The following is a 19,798-nucleotide window of genomic DNA, read 5'->3' as shown; positions in this document are numbered from 1 at the left end:
AGTCATGGCTCACTGCAGCCTCGACCTCTTGGGCTCAAGTTGTCCTTCCTCTGTGGTCCCCTGAGTAGCTAGGACCACAGGTGCTAGTACTCCTGGCTAATGTTAAAATTGAGGGTCTTGCTGTGTTGTCCAGGCTGGTCTCAAACTCCTGGGATCAAGCAAGCCTCCTGCCTCAGTTTCCCAGTGTTGGGATTACAGGTGTGAGCCACCATGCCTGGCGTAAGATATGTTTAAGTCAGCAGAAAACCCAAGTGACATTTTAATATAATTCAGATAATCCTGAGTCAAGCTTTGTAGGCTGAGGTAGATGAGGGGCCTCCCTTGAGGTCCCTCTGCCTCTGGTGTCATTGTGGGTCACCAGCCACTGTGGTTGTGCGTTTGCAGACTTACTCTCTGGCTTTCCCCGGTGTCTGCTTCCTCCTTTAATCTCTTTGTGCCTAAGCTCAATGGCCAATGCTTAGCTCTGCCGAAGCCTGACAATGGGAACGAAATCTGCTGGCGTCTTGTCTGCAGTGTGGGATACATGTAGTTGGTCTTGCTAAAAAAGAATTTGTCAAGCAATGGTGTGACAGCTGGAATAAGCACTTTATTTTTTAAAAATGACAATAGAAAAGTACCTTTAAACAGTTATAAAAGCATAATAGACTGCAGAAGTGGCTATTTTCCTTAGGAGTACAGGCATCTCACCAAGAGCCGATTGGCACTGAGGGCATAAGCAGGTCCTTGAACACCAAAGTGGATCCGTCACAAGTCCTTGAGCCAACTGCCCTTTCCCCTTATTTACGGTAAGAAAGAGCCCCTCACTCCTGGCCTTGGTTTTTTGTGTTGACCTTTAAAAGCTTTTTGACATCTTTTTATTTCTAATGGAAAATAACAAAACAAAAACCCAAACCAACCAGGTAATCATGACATTGAAATTTTCAACATAGGCCGAGCAGATCAATAGGAAAGACTGTGTTTGGCAGCTGAATTTAGGTCAGTGTGGTTTTACAAATGGCTTCTGTACAAGGGGAGAGGTTGAGCTGTCATGAACTCTGGAGATGTGTCAACTGACAACACCAGACTGACTTTGGCTTTGACGAAGTCTGAATAGAATTGGTTCCAAATGCCCACTGCCTCCGTCTCCTGTGCGGTGTGGCAGGACGTCTCACAGTGAGCACACGCCATTTGGGAGCTCATGGTATGTGGTCGGTTTGGCCCAGTGCTGCCAAGAGTTGGGAACACCAGCTCAGTTCAGCCGGTGTTTTGCAAACATCACTTTGGAGATAGATAAGAGACGTGAGCTGCCCACTGCAGCCAGGTGGGTTGGGCACAGCCAACCCCTTCAAGGGCCAGGGCTGGCCTCCCAAGCCAAGGTTTTCCCTTACCAGTGAGGTGGGCTCTGCACTTCCACTGGGGGAGCAGGGATGCGGGGCTGGCTTGTGGAAGGTAGGTTAGGCATCGAGTGGCTACACATACAGGAGAGTGGAAACATAAAACTGCACAAACTCACACTTGGCACACAGTTGATATAGTCACAGCTGGAGCTGCCAGGGCTTTCTAAGGGCACACTCAGCAGTTCTTACCAATGATGTTTTCTTGCCCAGTTGTGAATAAGCCATAGGTAGAAGCTCCTGGAGGCTTCTGGTTGATTGTCTTGCAGGGCTGTCCTACTAGAACTGGGATCCTAGACCTAACACTGCAAATAACAGTTCTGTTTCTAACATCTAACACCACGCTACTAATTTACCCTGGACTCCGGCCAGGCACAGATTTCTATATATTCACAATAAAATTCAGGATATTTTGATAATATTTGGAAACATGCCTCAAACATGCAACTTACTTCAGAGGAAAAAAATAGATATTTTTAATTACAAGCATTCAAAAGTCAAGAACAAAAACTGTGATCCAAACCAGTGTAAGATCGTCCATCCCAGCATACTTAAAATGTTTGGTATAAAAATACTCACTTTTCTTGGTTTTATTGTTGACTTCTCTTACGTTTCGTTTGAAAATATCTCCAAACTGTACAGAAATTTCAGACCATGCATTCACAAATAACACGCTATTTCTTACAATTATACAGTGTAAAAGAGTAAAACATTTTTATTATTTTTTTCTTCGAGAAAAACAGATGTGTGATAGAGGCTGTGACAAAGTCTTGAAGGGATCAAAACTGGGCAAGGTTTTTTCAAGCCTGAAACAGAAAGAAAACATGTTAGGAGAGCAGGTGTCAACCCCTCCCTAGTTGCGATGGCTTCGTCCTGGAGATGCTGTGGATGTGAGAATGGATGGGTTAGATGACAGTGTGCGGATATGTGTATAGAACATATTTGCTGACCACGTGTCAGTGGTCTCACCTTGATTAGAAACATGGGGCAAGTCCTTGGCTCCCGCTCACAGACCCCTACCCTGGCCCAGAGGTTTTCTTGAAACACATCTCAGCTATATTGTATTATTCAGTCACTCCTTTTCCTGCCATCTTACCAGCATGTCACACACGTTTGAGAAGTTGTAGAAAAGGTGTATGCAGAAGGCAATCAGCTCAGCATACACTAGAATTTTGTACAGGGAGATGCTTATTTGTGTGCCGAAAGAGGCCATAAAGAAAAACATAATTATTGATAACCTATTTAAATGTCCCAAGTTAGGTTTGGGAAAATGTGTTTTAAAAAGTCCTGAAATGAGAATATTTAGGTGACCACTGAAACATAGCGTACAGGATGAGCTTGTAAATGTTCACACCAAATCTGTCCAATTTGTATCTGACCTGTGACTTTTCACTGCCCAGTTTTTGGACGACAGTATGAGTGGGTAGCGGGTAACGGCCGGCGGAGCAGGGGCAAGCCAGGCAGAGCTTTCCACAGTGGGCCCTGGACACCCCAGACCTTCTCTGTGACGGGCGACTAATACTTGCCTGTCTCTTTAGGTTGTGGCAAATAAATAATGACATTAGTTGTAGCACATCCGCTTAAGTATGCTTACTGTAGACAGCCCTCAAGGCAGCCAAATCCAGACTCATCCCTGTGCACCCCTGGCCTGTCCCTGCCCTTTACACCGACCTCATTTCCTGTCCTCTTCGCTCATCTGCTCTTTCACTCCACCATCACCATCTTAGGGCCACCTGTGCAGATGTGTGCTTCTACCTCGAATCTTCATCTACTTTGCTTTGGGCAGCATGACAACAACATTCCTAAATCACTCTCCACCCCTGCTCATCTTTCCAGTGGCCTCCAAATCCCTAACACATCCTTCAAGGCCTTCAAAAGCCTGGCCGCAGTCTACTTTCAGCAAGAGCGTGCCGTGCCTGTTCTTACTTCCTCTCTTCTGTTACTAGTCCCCTCAGCATATACAGGCCACACTGTCTTTCAGAACTCATGCCTCTGGAGATCTTAAGGGTTTCCTCCTCTGAGCTCCTCACAGGGGTTCTCACTGACCAGGCCACTTTAGCTTCGACAGGGATCATCCTGCATTATTTTCCTGAGACCTTTTCCTTCTCCTCAAACCCCAGACAGAGTCACTTGCAGACAGAGTCACTTGCAGGTGGCCCAAATGCAAACCCTCCATTCAAACACTTAGACTGTAGGACACACAAAACAGGAGTGGTGGGTCATTTATGGCATGTGGCACTGAGACATGGGCCCCCGGGGTTGATGGCGTCTGGCCTGGGAGCAGGCCAGGGGACCCACTTTGGGTTCTGTACACCAGTCCAGGGGCACCCTGAGCCTCCATGGGTAGCCGCAGCCCTGATGAGGGGGATATGGTGGCTCCAGCTTTCCTGGGTAATGAACCACGCAGCTTCCCAATGCCCCAGCCCCTGAGCAGGCAGAATGGCTGCCTAGGAGGGCTAATCTGAAGGGAGAAGGAACATACATAGGCAGGAGGAGGGCGGGAGCAAGTCTGGTTTTCTGGGCCTTCCATAACTGCCATGTAAATGGGATCCTTGCATGGGAAAGGAATGTAGTCACACTACCACAGATGATCCCAGACTGAACAGAAGGTCAAAATGTGGCTATTTCAGTCCATGTAAACAAGGAGGAGGTTTTGCTAGGAGCGGAGTTCAAACCTTGGAATGTCTTAACAAGGACATTTTAAACAGAATCCAAAGACATCTGGGAACACAGCCCCATGGAGGGATGGCGGGGTCAGGGTTGGGAACGCATAAGGCTCTGATTAGGAGCAGGTTCTCCTCGCGGGGCCTTCCTGGAAGGGGCCGACTATGACATACAGGTGATGGGACGTCAAGACAGGAAAAAATCTCCTTATCTCAGGTAAGTGGGAACAGTCCCAGTTTGAAGACACTGGAGGATGTCTCTTGGTCTCTTAAGGAATATTACACAATTCTAAAACACTGCATTTCGGGTCTTTGGTGGAACTCAGAACGTGGGGACAGATGGGCCTGGGGTCAGGATGCCCGCTGCCTGCCCCTCACTCTGCGGTCTCTTCACACCCAGTCAGGGTCTCGGTCCGATGCCTTGGGAGATTTTTTCTCCCAGAGGAAAGCCTCCCTTGATCCATCTGCAGCTCCTTGACCTAATTCCTGAGGATTCCTTCCCCAAGAGTTTCTAAGGCTTCCTGGTTACCAAGTCAGATAAGGAATGTTCTCCCCCCAACTCCAAATAAACATGGGCCATCATGTGGCAAAGGTTCCTAATTAAGAGTGCTTCAGTTTTCATTTAATACCTGTCAGCTTCATCTTCAAAAAATCACGTACTGATATTAATTTGTAATAGAGAGATTTTCAAACGTGTCATTGAAAAAGTTCACGGTCTCTGGAGCCTCTAGGGGCACAGTCTTCTGCAGTTTGGAACTCCATTCCAGCCCTGGGGGCCCATGGAGAACGGCCCATCTCTGCCCTCCAAGGGTAGGTCACATAAGCACTGTTGTCTGACCTCAGGTTTGGGAAGAGAAAAGCCCCCTCCAAACTCACTGCTGTAACCCAGGGAAGGCCCCAAGAAATTGTGAGCCCCATCTTAACACACTGGTGCTGAGAACGCCACTGCTCCCCTCCATGCTGGCTGCTGCCGCTCTCTCAGGCACATCTGGGGCATTTGCAACCTGACCCTCAGCTGCCCCCAGGACCGTGACCCAAACCTGTCCCCTCTTTTCTGTCTCCCGCCACTAGGCCCTTCCGTGGCCTACCAGGAAAACTCCTGCTCCTTGCATTGTTGATACTTTGGTTGACTTGCTGCATTTAAAAATCATGATGTCTAACCAGCATTCAAAAATTGCATAAGTGGAAAAAAAATGTGCAAGTGGCTTAATTGGTTTTTAAATATCCCCAGGAGGAAGAACAAAATCATGTCTTTTAAAAAAGTTTGAGTGAGTGATGACTATTAAGAGCTTTGACAAAAGGAAAAGCTAGAAGGCCGTGGGCCTAGTGGGATAGACCCAGCTGCCCTATGTGATGTGAAAAAAGCTTGGGTTAGTGCAAGAAACAGGCACCCCGGGAAAAATGCCCAAAGTGCAGGGTCCGGCTTCCTGTGGGAAAGCTCCCTGGGGTGGTGGGAGGTGGGTCGCCCAGTGTGGCACACACCTGATGCCTGCTCCTGGGTCGGCACTGAGAGGTATCGTCGGAGTATGAAGTGACTTAAGCCCCTCAAATGTGGCCCCACCTCCTTGGCCAGAACCGCTTGGTTCTCTGTAGCAGGAATCTTGTTCCCTTCAGACTCCTCTTTTTTCATAGGCCCCTCAGAGGGATGCAGCCTGCCGCTTTATTTAGGCTGAGACATAAACCACCATAGACTCGCCCCTGGCATTCCTGCCGCTCTAAGCCAGGCTTTCCAGAGACCCAGCAGCAAGGTCACCTCTGGGAATGCTACAGGAGGATTTTTTTTTAGACTACATTTCCTGCTAGTAGCTAACGAACTGAGGAGTGACAGGTGATACCGACTGAAAAGACAGATCACTAAAACCATGAACTACTAAGCTAAAACCATGAACTACTAAGAGGCCCACAGTCTGGAGAAATTCATTGTGAATTCTGATTCAGTCATGCTCCAGGGTAATTATCCTATGTCCCTAAGTCATCAAATGGCTGATCATATGCAGTATAACTGGATTAATAAGATGGGGGATATACACATTACATCTGAAACAGATTTCCAACAAAATAATAATTTCCCCCCAAAAAAGGCGATGCTTAAAGGGAAAAACTTCGTTTCAGTAACATTTCCCTAGGCGGAATCCCTCACTCCAGGTGCCGCTGGACAGCCAGATGCTCATGGTGCCAGCCTTACCTAAGGAGGACATGGTGAGCACCAAATACTGGGGTGATGCGCTTTAAAAATGTATCAGTTGCTGTCCTGGGATGACCTTCCCTGGCAGGCCGTGTTGGAGCAGATGTTAAAGAGCTCCGGGCAGAATCACCTGGGGTGGAGGGGCACGAGCACCTGGAATGCCAGACCCCACCCCCAGAGGCCCACAGTTCCCACGTGTTCGCCATGCCGCCCCTGAGGGCTTGTTCAGCCCTGACTCTGTTACTCACCAGCATGCTCCAGTTTTGTAGAACAGCTAGAGAACAGGAGCCACCACTGAAGATTGCATTAATACCCACAAGACAGATTGCAGCCGCCATCACACACCTGGGACCTGGGATGGAGAAAGATCACCCGTTAACGGTGCACAGTAACCTCCACGTGGGGCTGCCTCGGTCTTGAAGACCGGCCTGTTCTGAGGACAGAGAGCCAAGAGAGGCAACGCCGAAAGAGATCAAAGGCCTCTGCTGCTGAGCTGAGGACCAGAGGCTGCTGCAGAATGGTCTTGGATATGCGACATGAAAAGCTCTCAGCCAGGAAAACGCACTGAGGACTTGGCAGAGCAAGTAAGAGGAGGCTTCTGGGGGCCAGCGAGGAAGGACATTCCAAGAAAAGCATGTGAACTCTTCGCTGAGGGCGCACTAGGAGGCTGCAGGCCCAGCAAGCAGGACTCTACACCCACGTCCCTGTGGTTGCATCCCAAGGGCTGTGGCCTAGACCCGGAGGACTGTCCAAAGGCCCTGCAGAGGAAAGGCATGGGACCTGAGGCCCCCACACAGCAAGATCCAGAAACAGCCACCTCCAGGAGCTGAGCAGCTTTGGTCAGCCCAAGGCCATAGGAAATCCCTGTCTGTCACAGGCACCAAGGACTAAACTTTGCTCCAAGCACCTCCTGGAAAACAAAAACTAAAAGGATGCACATTTGTGAAGATATCTGGCTACTTGTACCCTAGGGTCTGAGAATTTTGAAATACGAAGGTGCAAAGACCTAGCAAAGAATCAGTTTCTAATATTCCCCCTGCAGGCACGGCTGCCTGTGAGCCGGCTGGTTACAGCAAGGATTCCAGTGCCAGGGAAGGAAGCCCAACTCCCTGCATGTGGACACCAGCGGTCCTATTTCCCACTAACATTTCTCAGATCTCCCTCCCTGCAGACAGGCCGTGTCCAGTATGCGAGGCTTATGAGAACTGGAGTGCATAACGTACTGCTGCGGACTGTCCGGGTTCCCCAGAAAGGTGGCACTGGCTCAGCTGGCACCTCTGAGTGGTCCCACCAGGACTCTTCAGGGAGAGGGGACTGCATGTGCTGAAACCCAGCTCTGGAATCAAGAGTGAGCCTGAAGACTACCTTCCTAGAACATCTCTCTCCTCAGATTTAAGGAAGAAAACATTTTCCCCAGAACTTCACTATGCAACATTAGATGATTCTAGTTTCCTAGCAAAAGTTGGGTTACTTGAGAACAGGAAAATAATCATCTTTGCACATGAAACCTATCAGCTCACCCAACCTCTCCAGGCCCCCTCCACACAGGAGGGAGAGCACGAGCCACCCAGAGCTGCAGAGCCAGGCCACACTTCCCGGGAGGCTGTATTTTTAGGATGATTAAGAAGCCTCTGGGCTTCAGCTAATCAGTGCGACTCATACAAGTACTGGGATCCTGGGACCCTCCTTCTCCTCCATGTCCCCAGGAGCATAGGGGACAACCCGCTCCTGGGACCTCAACAAGTTGTCTGCACCCCCGGGGTTACCTGGGGGGGGGGGGGCAGTAACATGAGCCAGAGTCCAGCCAGGAATTGCTCTCAGGAGTCGCGGAGCCCCCAGACCCCATGGCCTGGTCTGAACACGTGGCTACCCTCTTTGAACTTCTTCCAGGGAAGAGTCAGGCAGCTCTGCCAGTGCACATGCTCAGGAGTCTCCAAGGACTCCAGACAGATCCACAGAAAACACAATGGGCAGGAGCAGGTTGGGGGGCTGCAGTTTTCACTGCATTTGGTTGTCACGTGGTTTGTAGAGGAGCTCGGTAAGTGCTTGTGATGTGGCACAGTCCGGAGGACAGTGGTGGCTAGAGGGGCACCCACCATGTCCACAGGACTGGCAGTGTGGAGGGTCTTCAGGCCCACCCCTACCTTTAGAGCTCAGATGGGAACCATAACAGACTCCAGAGCTGGAAAGAATTGCAGAACCAGGCTTGCGTCTCCTCACTGGGAAAATAGAGAAAGGTCTCTGAGGAGGGCCCTGCACGCTCTCCCAGTGATTCCTTAGTGCCGCGTGGGAGCCAAGCCTGCTGCACTTCCAGTCCATTTACTTTAAGATTACAGGAGTTAAATATTTTCCAAGCCTCACTAAAGTGGAATGTGTTCTGAAAAAGAAAACCCGTATAAAGCTGGTGAAGTTCTAGGTCTTTGCTGAGATGTTACCTTCTCAGGCGGACCCTGCCTGCTCTGCTCTGCTACCTTGAAGCAGAAGGCACCAGAAGTGCCGGCCGCACCACAACACTGAGCTGCTTACCCGGCCTTATTATTTATTCCCTGAATACTATCACCACCCAAACTATTATGTCTATTTGATTACCTATTACCCATCTCCTCCCCAGGACGCTGCAGCTGCTCACCGTATTAGCCTTAGGTATGACGGACAGTTATGGCGTTAGTAGCCTTAGGTGTGATGTGCAGACCTCACAGCCTCATACTGGTTGCTGGGTGCACCGCAGTGTGACAGCATGACATGGACAGGTGGCTTTCTTCTAAAGGGAGGCCAGGGTGACAGCAGGAGCCACCACAGCTGTCTGGGCCTCTGGAGCCCCAGTGCCTTTCCTCCTTGTTAAGCTCTAAGCTCCACCTGGGCACCAGCATCTGGGACTCTACTGAGGATGACTCAAGCTCACAGCCAAAGACAGGCAAGGCCGTTCCACCCAAAACAGAAGAGAAGGGAAAAATAGCTCCAAATTCCGCCATGTTCTCTCTTGCCATTTCCTTCTCCAATCTGGGGAGGCTGTAACTACATGTGCTTATAATTTCTGGGCTCTGGTCCCGGTCCATGGCCAGGAAAATTTCAAGAGTCCTGAAAGAAGACGTCCCCCTACACCCCACTTGGCTCCCAAACGCTGGTTCTTCCCTTTCACTAACAGTTCAACTCTTTGAATATCCATCAAGGAAAGCTGCCTCACTCTCACTGCATGTAAGGAGTGACAGCAGCGTTGCTCATGCTCTCCTGTTCTCAGTGTATCTGGGAAACTGACAATTTTCTATCGTGATTCTGTATTCTGGGCTCTCTGGCACATGGCTGAACCATCAGCAAAACTCTAGTGATGCAGACACAGCCTGTGGCCAGACTCAACACCATCCATCAGCAAGAGGCGGAGCAAATTAAAACACCAGTAACACCCTGTCCCCCTCTGACCCCCCCCTCTCCTGATGGCCTTGCTTATGCCACAGGAACAGCATGCACATGGCCTGTACATGCCCTCAGCTTGGCTCTCCTCACAGCAGGCTGGTCTTGCAGGATCGTGAGCGGTAACTCCCTCTCCTGTACATGTGTCCACAGTTCTCTGCCATTAGAACTTAAGCTCCTGAGGGGCACAGGCCTGTTTTTTCATTTTTGTATCTTGGACACAGCAGACACAACAAATGTTTGTCTAGAGAATAAAGTTCTTATTTACATATCTAGTCTAGTCACTGATTTCTCTTTAGCACTAAGAAGTCCAAGTAGATAAATGAAAAATCCTTGAAGGACCTCTGGGAGTGCTGGCCTTTGAGGATTTGGAAGGACGGCATCACTCCTGCTCGTCTTCTGTTCTTTCTGTGCTGGGAAAGCGAGATGGGGAAGAAAGCCCTCCCCGCCGAACGGAGAGAGCCATGTGGGCCTCTGCCAATGAATGGTATGCGCCTTTCATTTGGCCTTTTTGACAGACTTGTTCTGGTTTAAAAATGTTTATATTAGCTCATCAGCACCACTGTTTCCAATTCTAATTTACATTTGCCTAAGATTACACAGCTTGGATTATGGGCCATCTTGGAAAGGACTTGATCCAAGAGACTAGGAGGAGCTGAAATAATAGATCAGCACTGAGCTAGTCTAACTTTAGATGGGCTGGGAGACTAGACTCCCCCACATGCAGGAGTAACGGACACCATTATCCATACTCCTTCCTCACCTGCTCCCCACAGGCTCCGAGGAAGGAGTCTGGCCCATGGCCCAAGCTTAGCTCAGAACAAATGATTCATCCACGGGAGACATTACATACTTTTTTTTTTTTTTTTTTTTTGCGACAGAGTCTTGCTCTGTCGCCCAGGCCAGAGTACAGTGGCGTGATCTTGGCTCACTACAACCTCTGCCTCCCAGGTTCAAGCGATTCTCCTGCCTCAGCCTCCCTAGTAGCTTGGATTACAGGCACCCACCACCATGCTTGGGTAATTTTTGTATTTTTAGTAGAGACGGGGTTTCACCATGTTGGCTGGGCTGGTCTCAAACTTCTGGCATCAAGTGATCCGCCTGCCTCAGCCTCCCAAAGTGCTGGGATGACAGGCGTGAGGCACTGCGCCTGGTCCATTACATATTCTTATTCGGATCTTATTCGGATCTTATTCGGATCTAGGGCTTTTATTAGCCGTACTTCCAAAGGAGGGCAATTGTTCGTCCTTCTAGTAGCCATTGCTGAAGGGTCTGTGAGAAATGATTTGGAAAAAAATTAGGTGAGCAGATACAAATGAAACCCAGGATCTCTGTCACTGGAACCCACGCAACTGCTTCACAATGGATGTCTTCTCTGTGGCCTACATAAATTCTTAAGGGGAAAAAAGCCCTTCCTTAGGTCCCAGGCCAACATCCTTTGCCCACTTCTCTACCAACTGAAATTGCCAGGTTGAAGGTCTTCTCTCACCATGCTTGACTTTCGTAAAGCATCTGACTGACAGAAGTGGCTGGCGCCCCCTGCTTCTCCAGCCCCCTCTCCACTCTCTGGGGGCTGCTCTTTCTCTGCTGACTCTTGGCTCTCAGATGTGCTTGGCAAGTGGCCTCTCTTCCAGTTTCACGAACTTCCTCAACGGTCAGTTTATGCTGAGGGTCAGGTCAATGTTTCAAGCCATGCCTTCTCTTGTGTGCTTCAGAATTTCCAGTTACCTCATCCTAGGCACCTCTAGCTGAACACCCTACCAGCCTCTGACAATGGAGAGCTCAACACACTGTCATGGAATAGGGACGTGCTCACAGCAGGGTCCGCTTAGTGCCATCTGGAGTTGTAAGGCAGTGCTGGGCACCATGGTAACGGGGAGGTTCCTATGCAACCAAATAAGTAAGGCTTTGGGATCTGTATTTAAAAGTCAATTATGGGCATATGAAGACGAAACATGGACTTACAAAATTCTGGACTTCATAGACCCTAGACTATATCTCAGATATAGTCTTATAGCTTAAAAATGGTATTCCCTGGAGCAAAAAAATCTCTCCTAAAAAGCAAACTTTTAGAATTCACAAAATAATTAAACATTTTAAAAGAACATTTTATCTATCATGAATTGTTAATAAAGGACATTTAAGAGACAATTACCATTTCCTAACACTACCATTTAAAAAGGATACTTATGCGCGCACACACACGACATGTAATTTCAGAATAAGGGACAAACAAAAGTAGTACAAGAAAAACTACTACATTGTCTGGGTTTTTAAATATCATCACAGATTAATGAGCAGTATCACACATGAATACTCATCCAAGGATCTCTATATATGGGGGCCTCTGGTTTCGTTTCTGGCTAAGAGGTTAGGATACGGTTCCCCCAGGCAGGAAACGTTAGTCTCCTAAGATTCTGTGAAAAAAGGATGACCTGGTTTCAAGTAAGCTTGAGGAACACCGTGTACCAGAGCCCCCTCCTCTTAAATATTCATGATGTTCATATGGTAATAAAGGTTCTGAGAATCTTTGGGTAAAGAAATTTGTTTCACTGACCTTGGAAGGATTTGTGTACTTCACCTGCGATTGCCCCTGAGGACTATTATTATTTGGCCACAGTCGAATATGAAGTATTTGAGTTAAAATATGAAATACATTGGGTTAGAGGAAGAGTAGATACAATTTTAGCTTCCTGATGCTGATGTCCTAAAGCACAGAGCGCTCTCTCTCAACTTTCCTATCCCTGCCATCAGAGAAAGGGCCGTGAATGGCCAGGTGGCTGCTGGGCTATGACTGGCTGCTGTGAGAATCGTCTGTGGGCTTCCGACACTCTCATGCCCATTACTCATCTCTCTACTATCTGCTGAGACCTCTCCTTTGCGAACACAGAAGGGGTCTTCTGACTCGGACCTGAGCTCATCCAAAAGGGCCGGCCTCCTGCGTGATGAGAACCTCAAACATGAAGTCCACACTCAGCAGTCCTCCCAGATCTTGAAGGTGACCTGACCCACCAACTGAGACTTCAGGTCAACAGGGCAACTTACCTTGTACAATAAACCCTAGCACTGTTTAAAAATCTTATTAATGCTCTCTTTCTTCTTCACTGACAGGCACTGACCTGCGCGAGTTCAGCTCTAGTGTCTTTTTCTTGTGAGAGGTCTGAAACATTTCTCCATTAAGTGGAATCTAAGTTGACCAGGGGCCTGTTCTTTCCACAGAATGCCTCTCCAGAAGAGTCTATCTAAATGGCTTCAAATGATCTAACAAAAGCACATGGACTCAGTATTAATGGTAGAAAAAGAAAAGAACACTAGTTTAGTTTGGAAGTACTTTTATCTTACAATAGAAGTCTCCAAGGAAAGGCCCATGACACTATTGTAAAATCAGGTGCACAGGTTTGCCATGATCTCTTTAGCATTTCTAACAGGATGAGGATCAGGCCCCTCCCTCTTCTCATTTTTCTTCCTATTTCATGAAGGAACTGTGTAAACCAAGAGAAGACTGATGGTGGAACTAAAACATTCTAAAAACTTAACTCTAAGTAGACTCTCCAAATTCACATACTAAATTAGAGTTTAGAAGAACAGTGCCTTGTACTTAACAGAAATTCAGAATTTCTGAATTACAGAAGGCATTTGGTATTTTGTAGAAATGGAGAAAAGGCATTTGGTAGTCCTCTGAAGCAACGTTAGGCCTAAAATGGCACAAAAATGCCCATTTAGGATAGTGCTTCCTTCATGATGAAAACCTTAAAGGAAAGCCTGCTGGAACTGTGCACTGCACCTTTGGTAGGAAAATGAGGTATTTTATAACGATTAGTACTTTGGATATGATGTATGCAGGGAAACTCATTCTAATAAATCTCCCATAATCAACTACTGTGTAAATTAGTGGATGACTATTCCTGCAACTTAAGGTTTTGGTTTAATGCTGGCAGCAGGTGAACTACAATTAGGTAATAAAATGTTCTGACAGCTGTTCTACAGAAATTAGCACTGACTGCTTATTTTTAAGTGGGGAGGCCAGGTACTGGTTTCCTAAGTTAGATTCAAACAGACTAGCACCCGTACCTAGAAGTTCAAGTGAGTTTAACAAAGATGGACAATCAAAGGAGGTGCATAAGGTGTGGGTGCAGAGAAAGGAGGAGAGCTGCGTTCATGGCGCACCCACCATGTACAGATGTGTTCTAGGGGCTTCGCACATTCCAAAGGAAAGCGAGTACTTACATAGTATTCAGCAGAACTGACGGGACTTCCAGCCCTGAGAAGTAGCCTCGGAGGGAGGGAGCCAGCGCATCTGAAAAGACATGGGAGAAGGCCGTGAGCCAGGGCTCCCCAGCATATCCCCATTCTCACGGAGGGTCCTGCTTGGCTACCACTTCCCTACTGTTCCAAGATGGTACCCACTCAGACTAGCCTGTGAGGGTCTCTTCCCCAAGGGGCTGAAAAGCATCAGAGCGGTGTCCTGAGAGGCATTCCACACACCCTTATGAACACACGGGCAAGCTCTCTGAGGAAAGCACCCACCTCGAGAAGTGCCCGAGGTTCCACCAACTCCTCTGCTCTCATCCTCCTTTTAAAGGTTAGCAGCCATTTGAGGCTAAGATCCGGCACAGCGAATTCCTTTTCCCAGGCCTAGGCTGGTGAAAGGCTATCTAATGGCTTTCTAAGCAGAGTGTGGAAACATAGCTGCTTTGGTAAGGAAGGGGCAGTTCATGACCCCATCCACACCAGTGGCCTGGCCAGGACTACTTTGTGATTCTGTTTCTGTTCTTTTAAAAAAAGGGTTCCAGCTTCTTGGCACTGTGGGTGTCTGGTACCCCAGGCCCTCTGTTCACCCTACTGAGGAGATGGGCCTACAGCCTTTAGCAAGGAGCCTCCCAGCTGGGACCAGCAGCCCTGTCTCTTCCATTAGCTTTCTAAAGTGGAAGGGCAGCCGCAAACACAGGTGCATTGAGCAACACTTTGCCCACCTGGCAGCATATTCCAGGTCCTATGCCAAGGAAAACATGAAAAAAAAAAAAAAAAAGGGTGTGGTGGCTCACGCCTGTAATGCTAGCACTTTGGGAGGTCAAGGCGGGCGGATCACCTAAGGTCAGGAGTTCAAGACCAGCCTGACCAACATGGAGAAACCTCATCTCTACTAAAAATACAAAATTAGCTGGGCGTGGGCACGCATGCCTGTAATCCCAGCTGCTTGGGAGGCTGAGGCAGGAGAATCGCTTGAACCAGGAGGGGGGAGGTTGCTGTAAGCTGAGATTGCGCCACTGCACTCCAGTCTGGGCAATGAATGAAACTCAATCTCAAAACAAACAAAAAACAAAACAAAACACCCAAAAGGGCAAGCGCAGTTTGTCTTTAACGGCATCCATCACTGGCCATGTTAGTTTTTGGACACAGGCAAGAGATGCCCGCCTCCCACTGCTCTTCCTTTCACATGGAGGCGGCATGGTCTCCCCATGACCACCATGAGCAGCCCAGAAGTGCTGCTGGGAGTGGAGAAGGTGAGGCCTGTGGGGCCAGGTGAGGCGATGCCCTCCCGCAGGGTGGCAGAGGAGGACTTACTGAGATCTCCAAAGCTTAATGATGAAGCAAGAGCCATTCTGGCTGAAATGGAGGTGCAGGGGGGTCTGGGAGGCAGCACTGCACAACGCAGGGCTCTGAAGGGACTGCTGGAAGGCTCCTGCCTCATCTCCTTGTTTTACAGGTGTGGGCACCAGCTGAAATCTGGGGATTCTCAATGACCTTGGTCACACAGCCCAGTGGGCTGGGTCAGAATCCAGGATGAGCCCCACGAGATCCCCTAACTTGATTCTAAAAGCAGGGATGTCTAGAAATTGGGTCCTAGAGAAATCCGACACAGCACCCCGACCTTGTCCCTGGTCCGAGCACAAGGCGGCCTGGGAATCTCCTCCTCCCCATGGGCCTCCTCACGAGCGGTTCTTTCCTTGCTGGCCTGAGTCAGGAAACGCAGGCTTAGGACACACCGGAGCTTCTGCCTGCACCACGACTCCGTCAGGCTGCCTGTGCATTGGGTCTCTTCTGGCGACCATGCCAGATATGACCAGAGATCAGATGACCAGCTAGAGCAGGGTCCCCAGTATCAGGGAAAGGCAAAGTTGCTGTCCTCAGGGCCACCAGTGGGTACCAAAGCTCATTTAAGGCAGGGCTGGGGTCACTCCCAACACTCATTGCAATTACAGGGACAAGGGTCAGAAACTTTTCCCATGCAGGGAGGCTAGAAAACACTCCTCTGGGAAATTAGAAGTGTGTTCAGAACAAAAGAAGGAGGGCAAGAGTGGGGAAGATGGGGGTGAGGTAGGGGCGGGCAGGGAAGGGGACAGAAGAGTCCAGGGGAGGAGAGGGAGGGCAGAGGTGGGGAGAAGAAAGAACTCATACCTACCCACGGCTCACGGCCTGGTGCATCTGAATCCACTTGCTCACTAAGCAAAGAGCAGAGTTGGAGCTGCCTTCCTGAGACAGGTGGGAAAGGACGGGGCGGGGACACAGAGCCCCCATGGCAGGTGGGGGGCTGGACACCTAAACACACAGTAGAGGGTGATGGGTCTGTGTGCACTGGGTCAGTGTGGAGCGCAGTGGTGTGACTGGTGCGGCCTGGGTGTGGGCTGGGGCGCTGAGCCCCGACGAGGCCAAGACATGACGGTGTTTCACAGGAGACACAGGAAGGGGAGGGCTGCCCGGGGAGGAGAGCCGCACAGTGGATGGCATGGTTCTGCTTTCGGTGCAGGTGACTGCGAGAAGGAAGCCCTGCCCCAGCCTCTCTGACCAGCTCTCGCACACAGCCCTCACGTTCTCACTCGCACAGGTGCCTGCAGGGTTGGGGACGAGCGTGCAGCCCGTCTTCAGGCTCTTGTCAGCCTGGTGGAGGCGCACTCCAGAGTGACATGAAGGCGGGTTCCGAGCTGTGGGGTCCAGGGGAGGCTGTGCTCAGCTGAGGAGTGAGGACGCCAGTGATGCAATAGGTGGCTGCTCCTCAGAGTGGATGTGGTGGCGGGTGGCGGACACACAGACCCCTGAATTCATTGCTCTTGTGTCTCAGGCTAGGACACTACGTGCTTGCCAAGGGGGGGCTCTTCTCACCGCATCCACAGACACCCACGGCTGCCTCCTCTTCCAGCCTGAGAGGCTCCGCTGCGCCCAGCTTCCAGCAGAGGGCAGTGCCCCCCTGGCCAAGTCTGAGCGGCTCATCCAGGTTCCCGCACCACAGCCGGGCAGAGCGGCAGGGCTCATGGTGCACAGCAGAGTTCGGGCAGCCGGCCTGGTGGTGGGGAACAAGCTGCTCTGCGCTAATCACTGTGTGGGGGTAATGAGGAGAGGGTTCTCTCTTAGCCCCATTCGGGCTGCTTGTTCTGCTGGGCTTTTGGCCCCAGGTCACTCCTGCCCATCCCATAAGGGCTGCTTTACAATTCTTCTTAACGGGGAAACCTACAGTTCCCTCCAGACTGCCTGCGTCAAGGTCCTCTCCAAACAGTTCAGCAGGCTAGTTTAGGGCTCCTCATTAGAATAATGTGACGAGGGCTGGCCTTCCATGCAAGGCAGCGGCCCCTCACATTTCTTCATGCCGTGTGCAGAAAACGTATGCGTACACAAACACACACCCTCTCTTCTCCCATAGTTCTCTCAAATGTGCACACTCACAGTCTTGCACACAATTCCAGGGGCTTCTCAAGACCCTGTGAGAAACTTTAACACAATATACTTAACCAAACTGACCCTGACATTTAGTCTGCGTCAGAGACCGCGCTAAGCACTTCACACAGCCTGTGACATCTAAGGCAACGTGGATGACCCTGGGAATCTTCTCCACTAGAACTTAACAATAGTGGTAAGTTATTACCATGTTACAGTTCACTACCCAGGGCCACACTGTTTGGGATTCTACCATCCCTCTTCTTCAGGAATGCTCTGAAAATGCAGTGCCCCTGCATGGCTAACACTGTAAGTCTCCAGCACTCAGCATGGTGACAGATTGGACAACAGGAGAGCACCAAGATACCCAGAAAAAGAAGCAACTCAGAGTAAAAATCAAATGGAATGCTAGAGAAAGCAGTACCCACCCATAAAAATAATTTCCATCCTCTTCCATTTATAGATGAGAAAATGAAGGGCCAGAGGATTAAATACAGACAGAATTTATGTTCCTAATACTGATGCCAAGGACAGGAAGACCTTGACTAGTCTCGGGAGGACGCCCTGCCTGAAGTACCAACCCTTCTGCAGTGGTGAGTGACTGGCACAGGGTAAAACTCTACAGTAATGATTTGCATTGCGCTATCCCCTTTCTAGGGGCTGAATCCCACTATCATACTTGCCCTTAGAAAGAGTCACGAGAAGTGCTTAGCAGGTGACTGGCTCAATTAATAGTCACTACTGAAAGCAAATACTCTCTGGTTGGACTGTTTTCTTCTCTGGGGAATGAAGGGGTAAGCCTAGACCAGTGGTTCTCAGGTTCCTGGACCATCGGCATCACCTGGGAACTTGTCAGAAATGCCAAAACTCTGGGAGAGGCATCCAATAAACGACACTGTAACCAGCCCCCCAGGTGATCACCAGGCACATGGTCAAGTCTGAGAGATGCTGCTTTTAATTAAGGTTTCGAAAAGTATGGCTGGAAGAACACTGGTCTAGAAGTGCTCTAATGTTAAGGACATTAGAGAGAAATGCACAATTTGGTCCCTTCAGCAGTTTCTTGATACATGTGGGCACAGTAACGGCTCCAAGAAGTTCCAAAATAAAGAAACCTGTTTGACTTGATCTAGACCTGTGCTGCCCAAGTTTATCTGACTGCAGGATCTCTGGATTATGGAACAGCTGTGAATCCCTGTGGGTGTTGAGAAATGCTGGTCTGGAAGGTCCCTTCCAGTGGTAGCATTTGGTGGATCTAAGAGGCTGGGCTGTGCCATTTGCATGCTTCGAGCTGGAAGACAGACCACCAAACCGGCTAGTGCTCTGATGTCTCATGTACATGGAGCAGCTACAGATTTTCTCTCACCTTCCCTAGTGCAGATGCTGTACCTGAATGCAGGTTTCCCCTGCACCACATTCAGACGTCAGCTATCCCTCTTTGAACAAAATAGTTAATAACAGTAGCTTGGGCAGGGCGCCGTGGCTCATGCCTGTAATCCCAGCACTTTGGGAGGCTGAGGCGGGTGGATCATGAGGTGAAGAGATAGAGACCATCCTGGCTAATATGGCGAAGCCCCATCTCTACTAAAAATACAAAAAATTAGCTGGGTGTGGTAGTGTGCACCTGTAGTCCCAGCTACTCAGGAGGCTGAGGCAGGAGGATTGCGTGAACCTGGGAGGTGGAGGTTGCAGTGAGCTGAGATGGCGCCACTGCATGCCAGCCTGGTGACAGAGGGAGACTTCCTCAACAAAAGACAAAACAAAACCCACAGTAGCTTGAACAAGTTGTTTTATGTAAATGACAAGAATGTTATCTCAAACTAATGGGTTAATGTTTTGAAGGCATGGATATTCTCAGGCAGGTTTCCATGACTCTCCCTAGAATGGAGCGCTGAAGTTCGCTGTGGGGCGCGTTCCCAACACTGAGCAACTGCAGGGAACCACTCACACAGTGACTACCTACCATCAGCTCTGCCCTACTCATTCCAGACCTCAGGATCCACTTTTGGGTAGCATCACCAAATAAAGCACGTTAGGCCATTACAGCAAGCTCTGTCAGAGACTGCCAGGCTGAAGAGAGGCTGCCAAGCCCAGCATCATCTGGTCCAAGAAACTCCAAACTCATCGAATAGGCTGGAGGGATGATGTGCAATACAAAAAGATTGTCTTCCTTACAGCGCTGATTGCAAGATTCTTTTAAACAGCAACCCTCACCTCCATTTCTAAAAAAGCACTCACCAAAACTGGAAGAACACTTTTTAGGAATTTCGCTGCTGCATGAAATGAGGCCCTCTTGTAAAGGAACCGCTCCTCTTCTCCCTGCCCCCCAGAATCGGCAGCCTATACTCTTTCTCAGCAGACTCAGGCATGAAAACGCCATTAGCATTCTTCACTACCTGTCTGGCACCTAATACTCCTTGCCTAGGGCAATTAAGTCGCTATGATCTAGGCAGAATGTCAAGATTTGTATGACTCGGTCCTTGGTTAAGGCTGCCATCTCACCTGCCCCAACAGCTGGAAAA

The 19,798-nt window shown here is 49.4% G+C and overlaps 1 protein-coding gene across 9 annotated transcripts in view; it reads right to left on the bottom strand.

The window, feature by feature from the left end:
• Nucleotides 1-566: 566 nt before the first annotated feature.
• Nucleotides 567-19,798, bottom strand: part of RBPMS (RNA binding protein, mRNA processing factor) — a 190,348-nt gene continuing 171,116 nt past the window's right edge. For 5 of the 9 annotated variants that reach the window (XM_063816987.1, XM_063816986.1, XM_063816985.1 and 2 more), the window contains exons 7-10: nt 16,033-16,169; nt 13,857-13,926; nt 6,470-6,573; nt 567-2,179 (exon numbers count right to left, since the gene is read on the bottom strand). In XM_063816987.1, the coding sequence (XP_063673057.1) occupies nt 6,559-6,573; nt 13,857-13,926; nt 16,033-16,169 (222 nt within the window). In that variant the 3' untranslated portion in view covers nt 567-2,179; nt 6,470-6,558. The other 4 variants (XM_063816993.1, XM_063816992.1, XM_063816988.1 and 1 more) reach the window with 2 other exon arrangements.

Source organism: Pan troglodytes, chromosome 7 (assembly GCF_028858775.2).
Source record: "Pan troglodytes isolate AG18354 chromosome 7, NHGRI_mPanTro3-v2.0_pri, whole genome shotgun sequence".
Taxonomy (NCBI): Eukaryota; Metazoa; Chordata; class Mammalia; order Primates; family Hominidae; genus Pan; species Pan troglodytes.
Note: the sequence above shows the minus strand (reverse complement) of the source record. Positions and strands in the feature narration are given on the sequence as shown.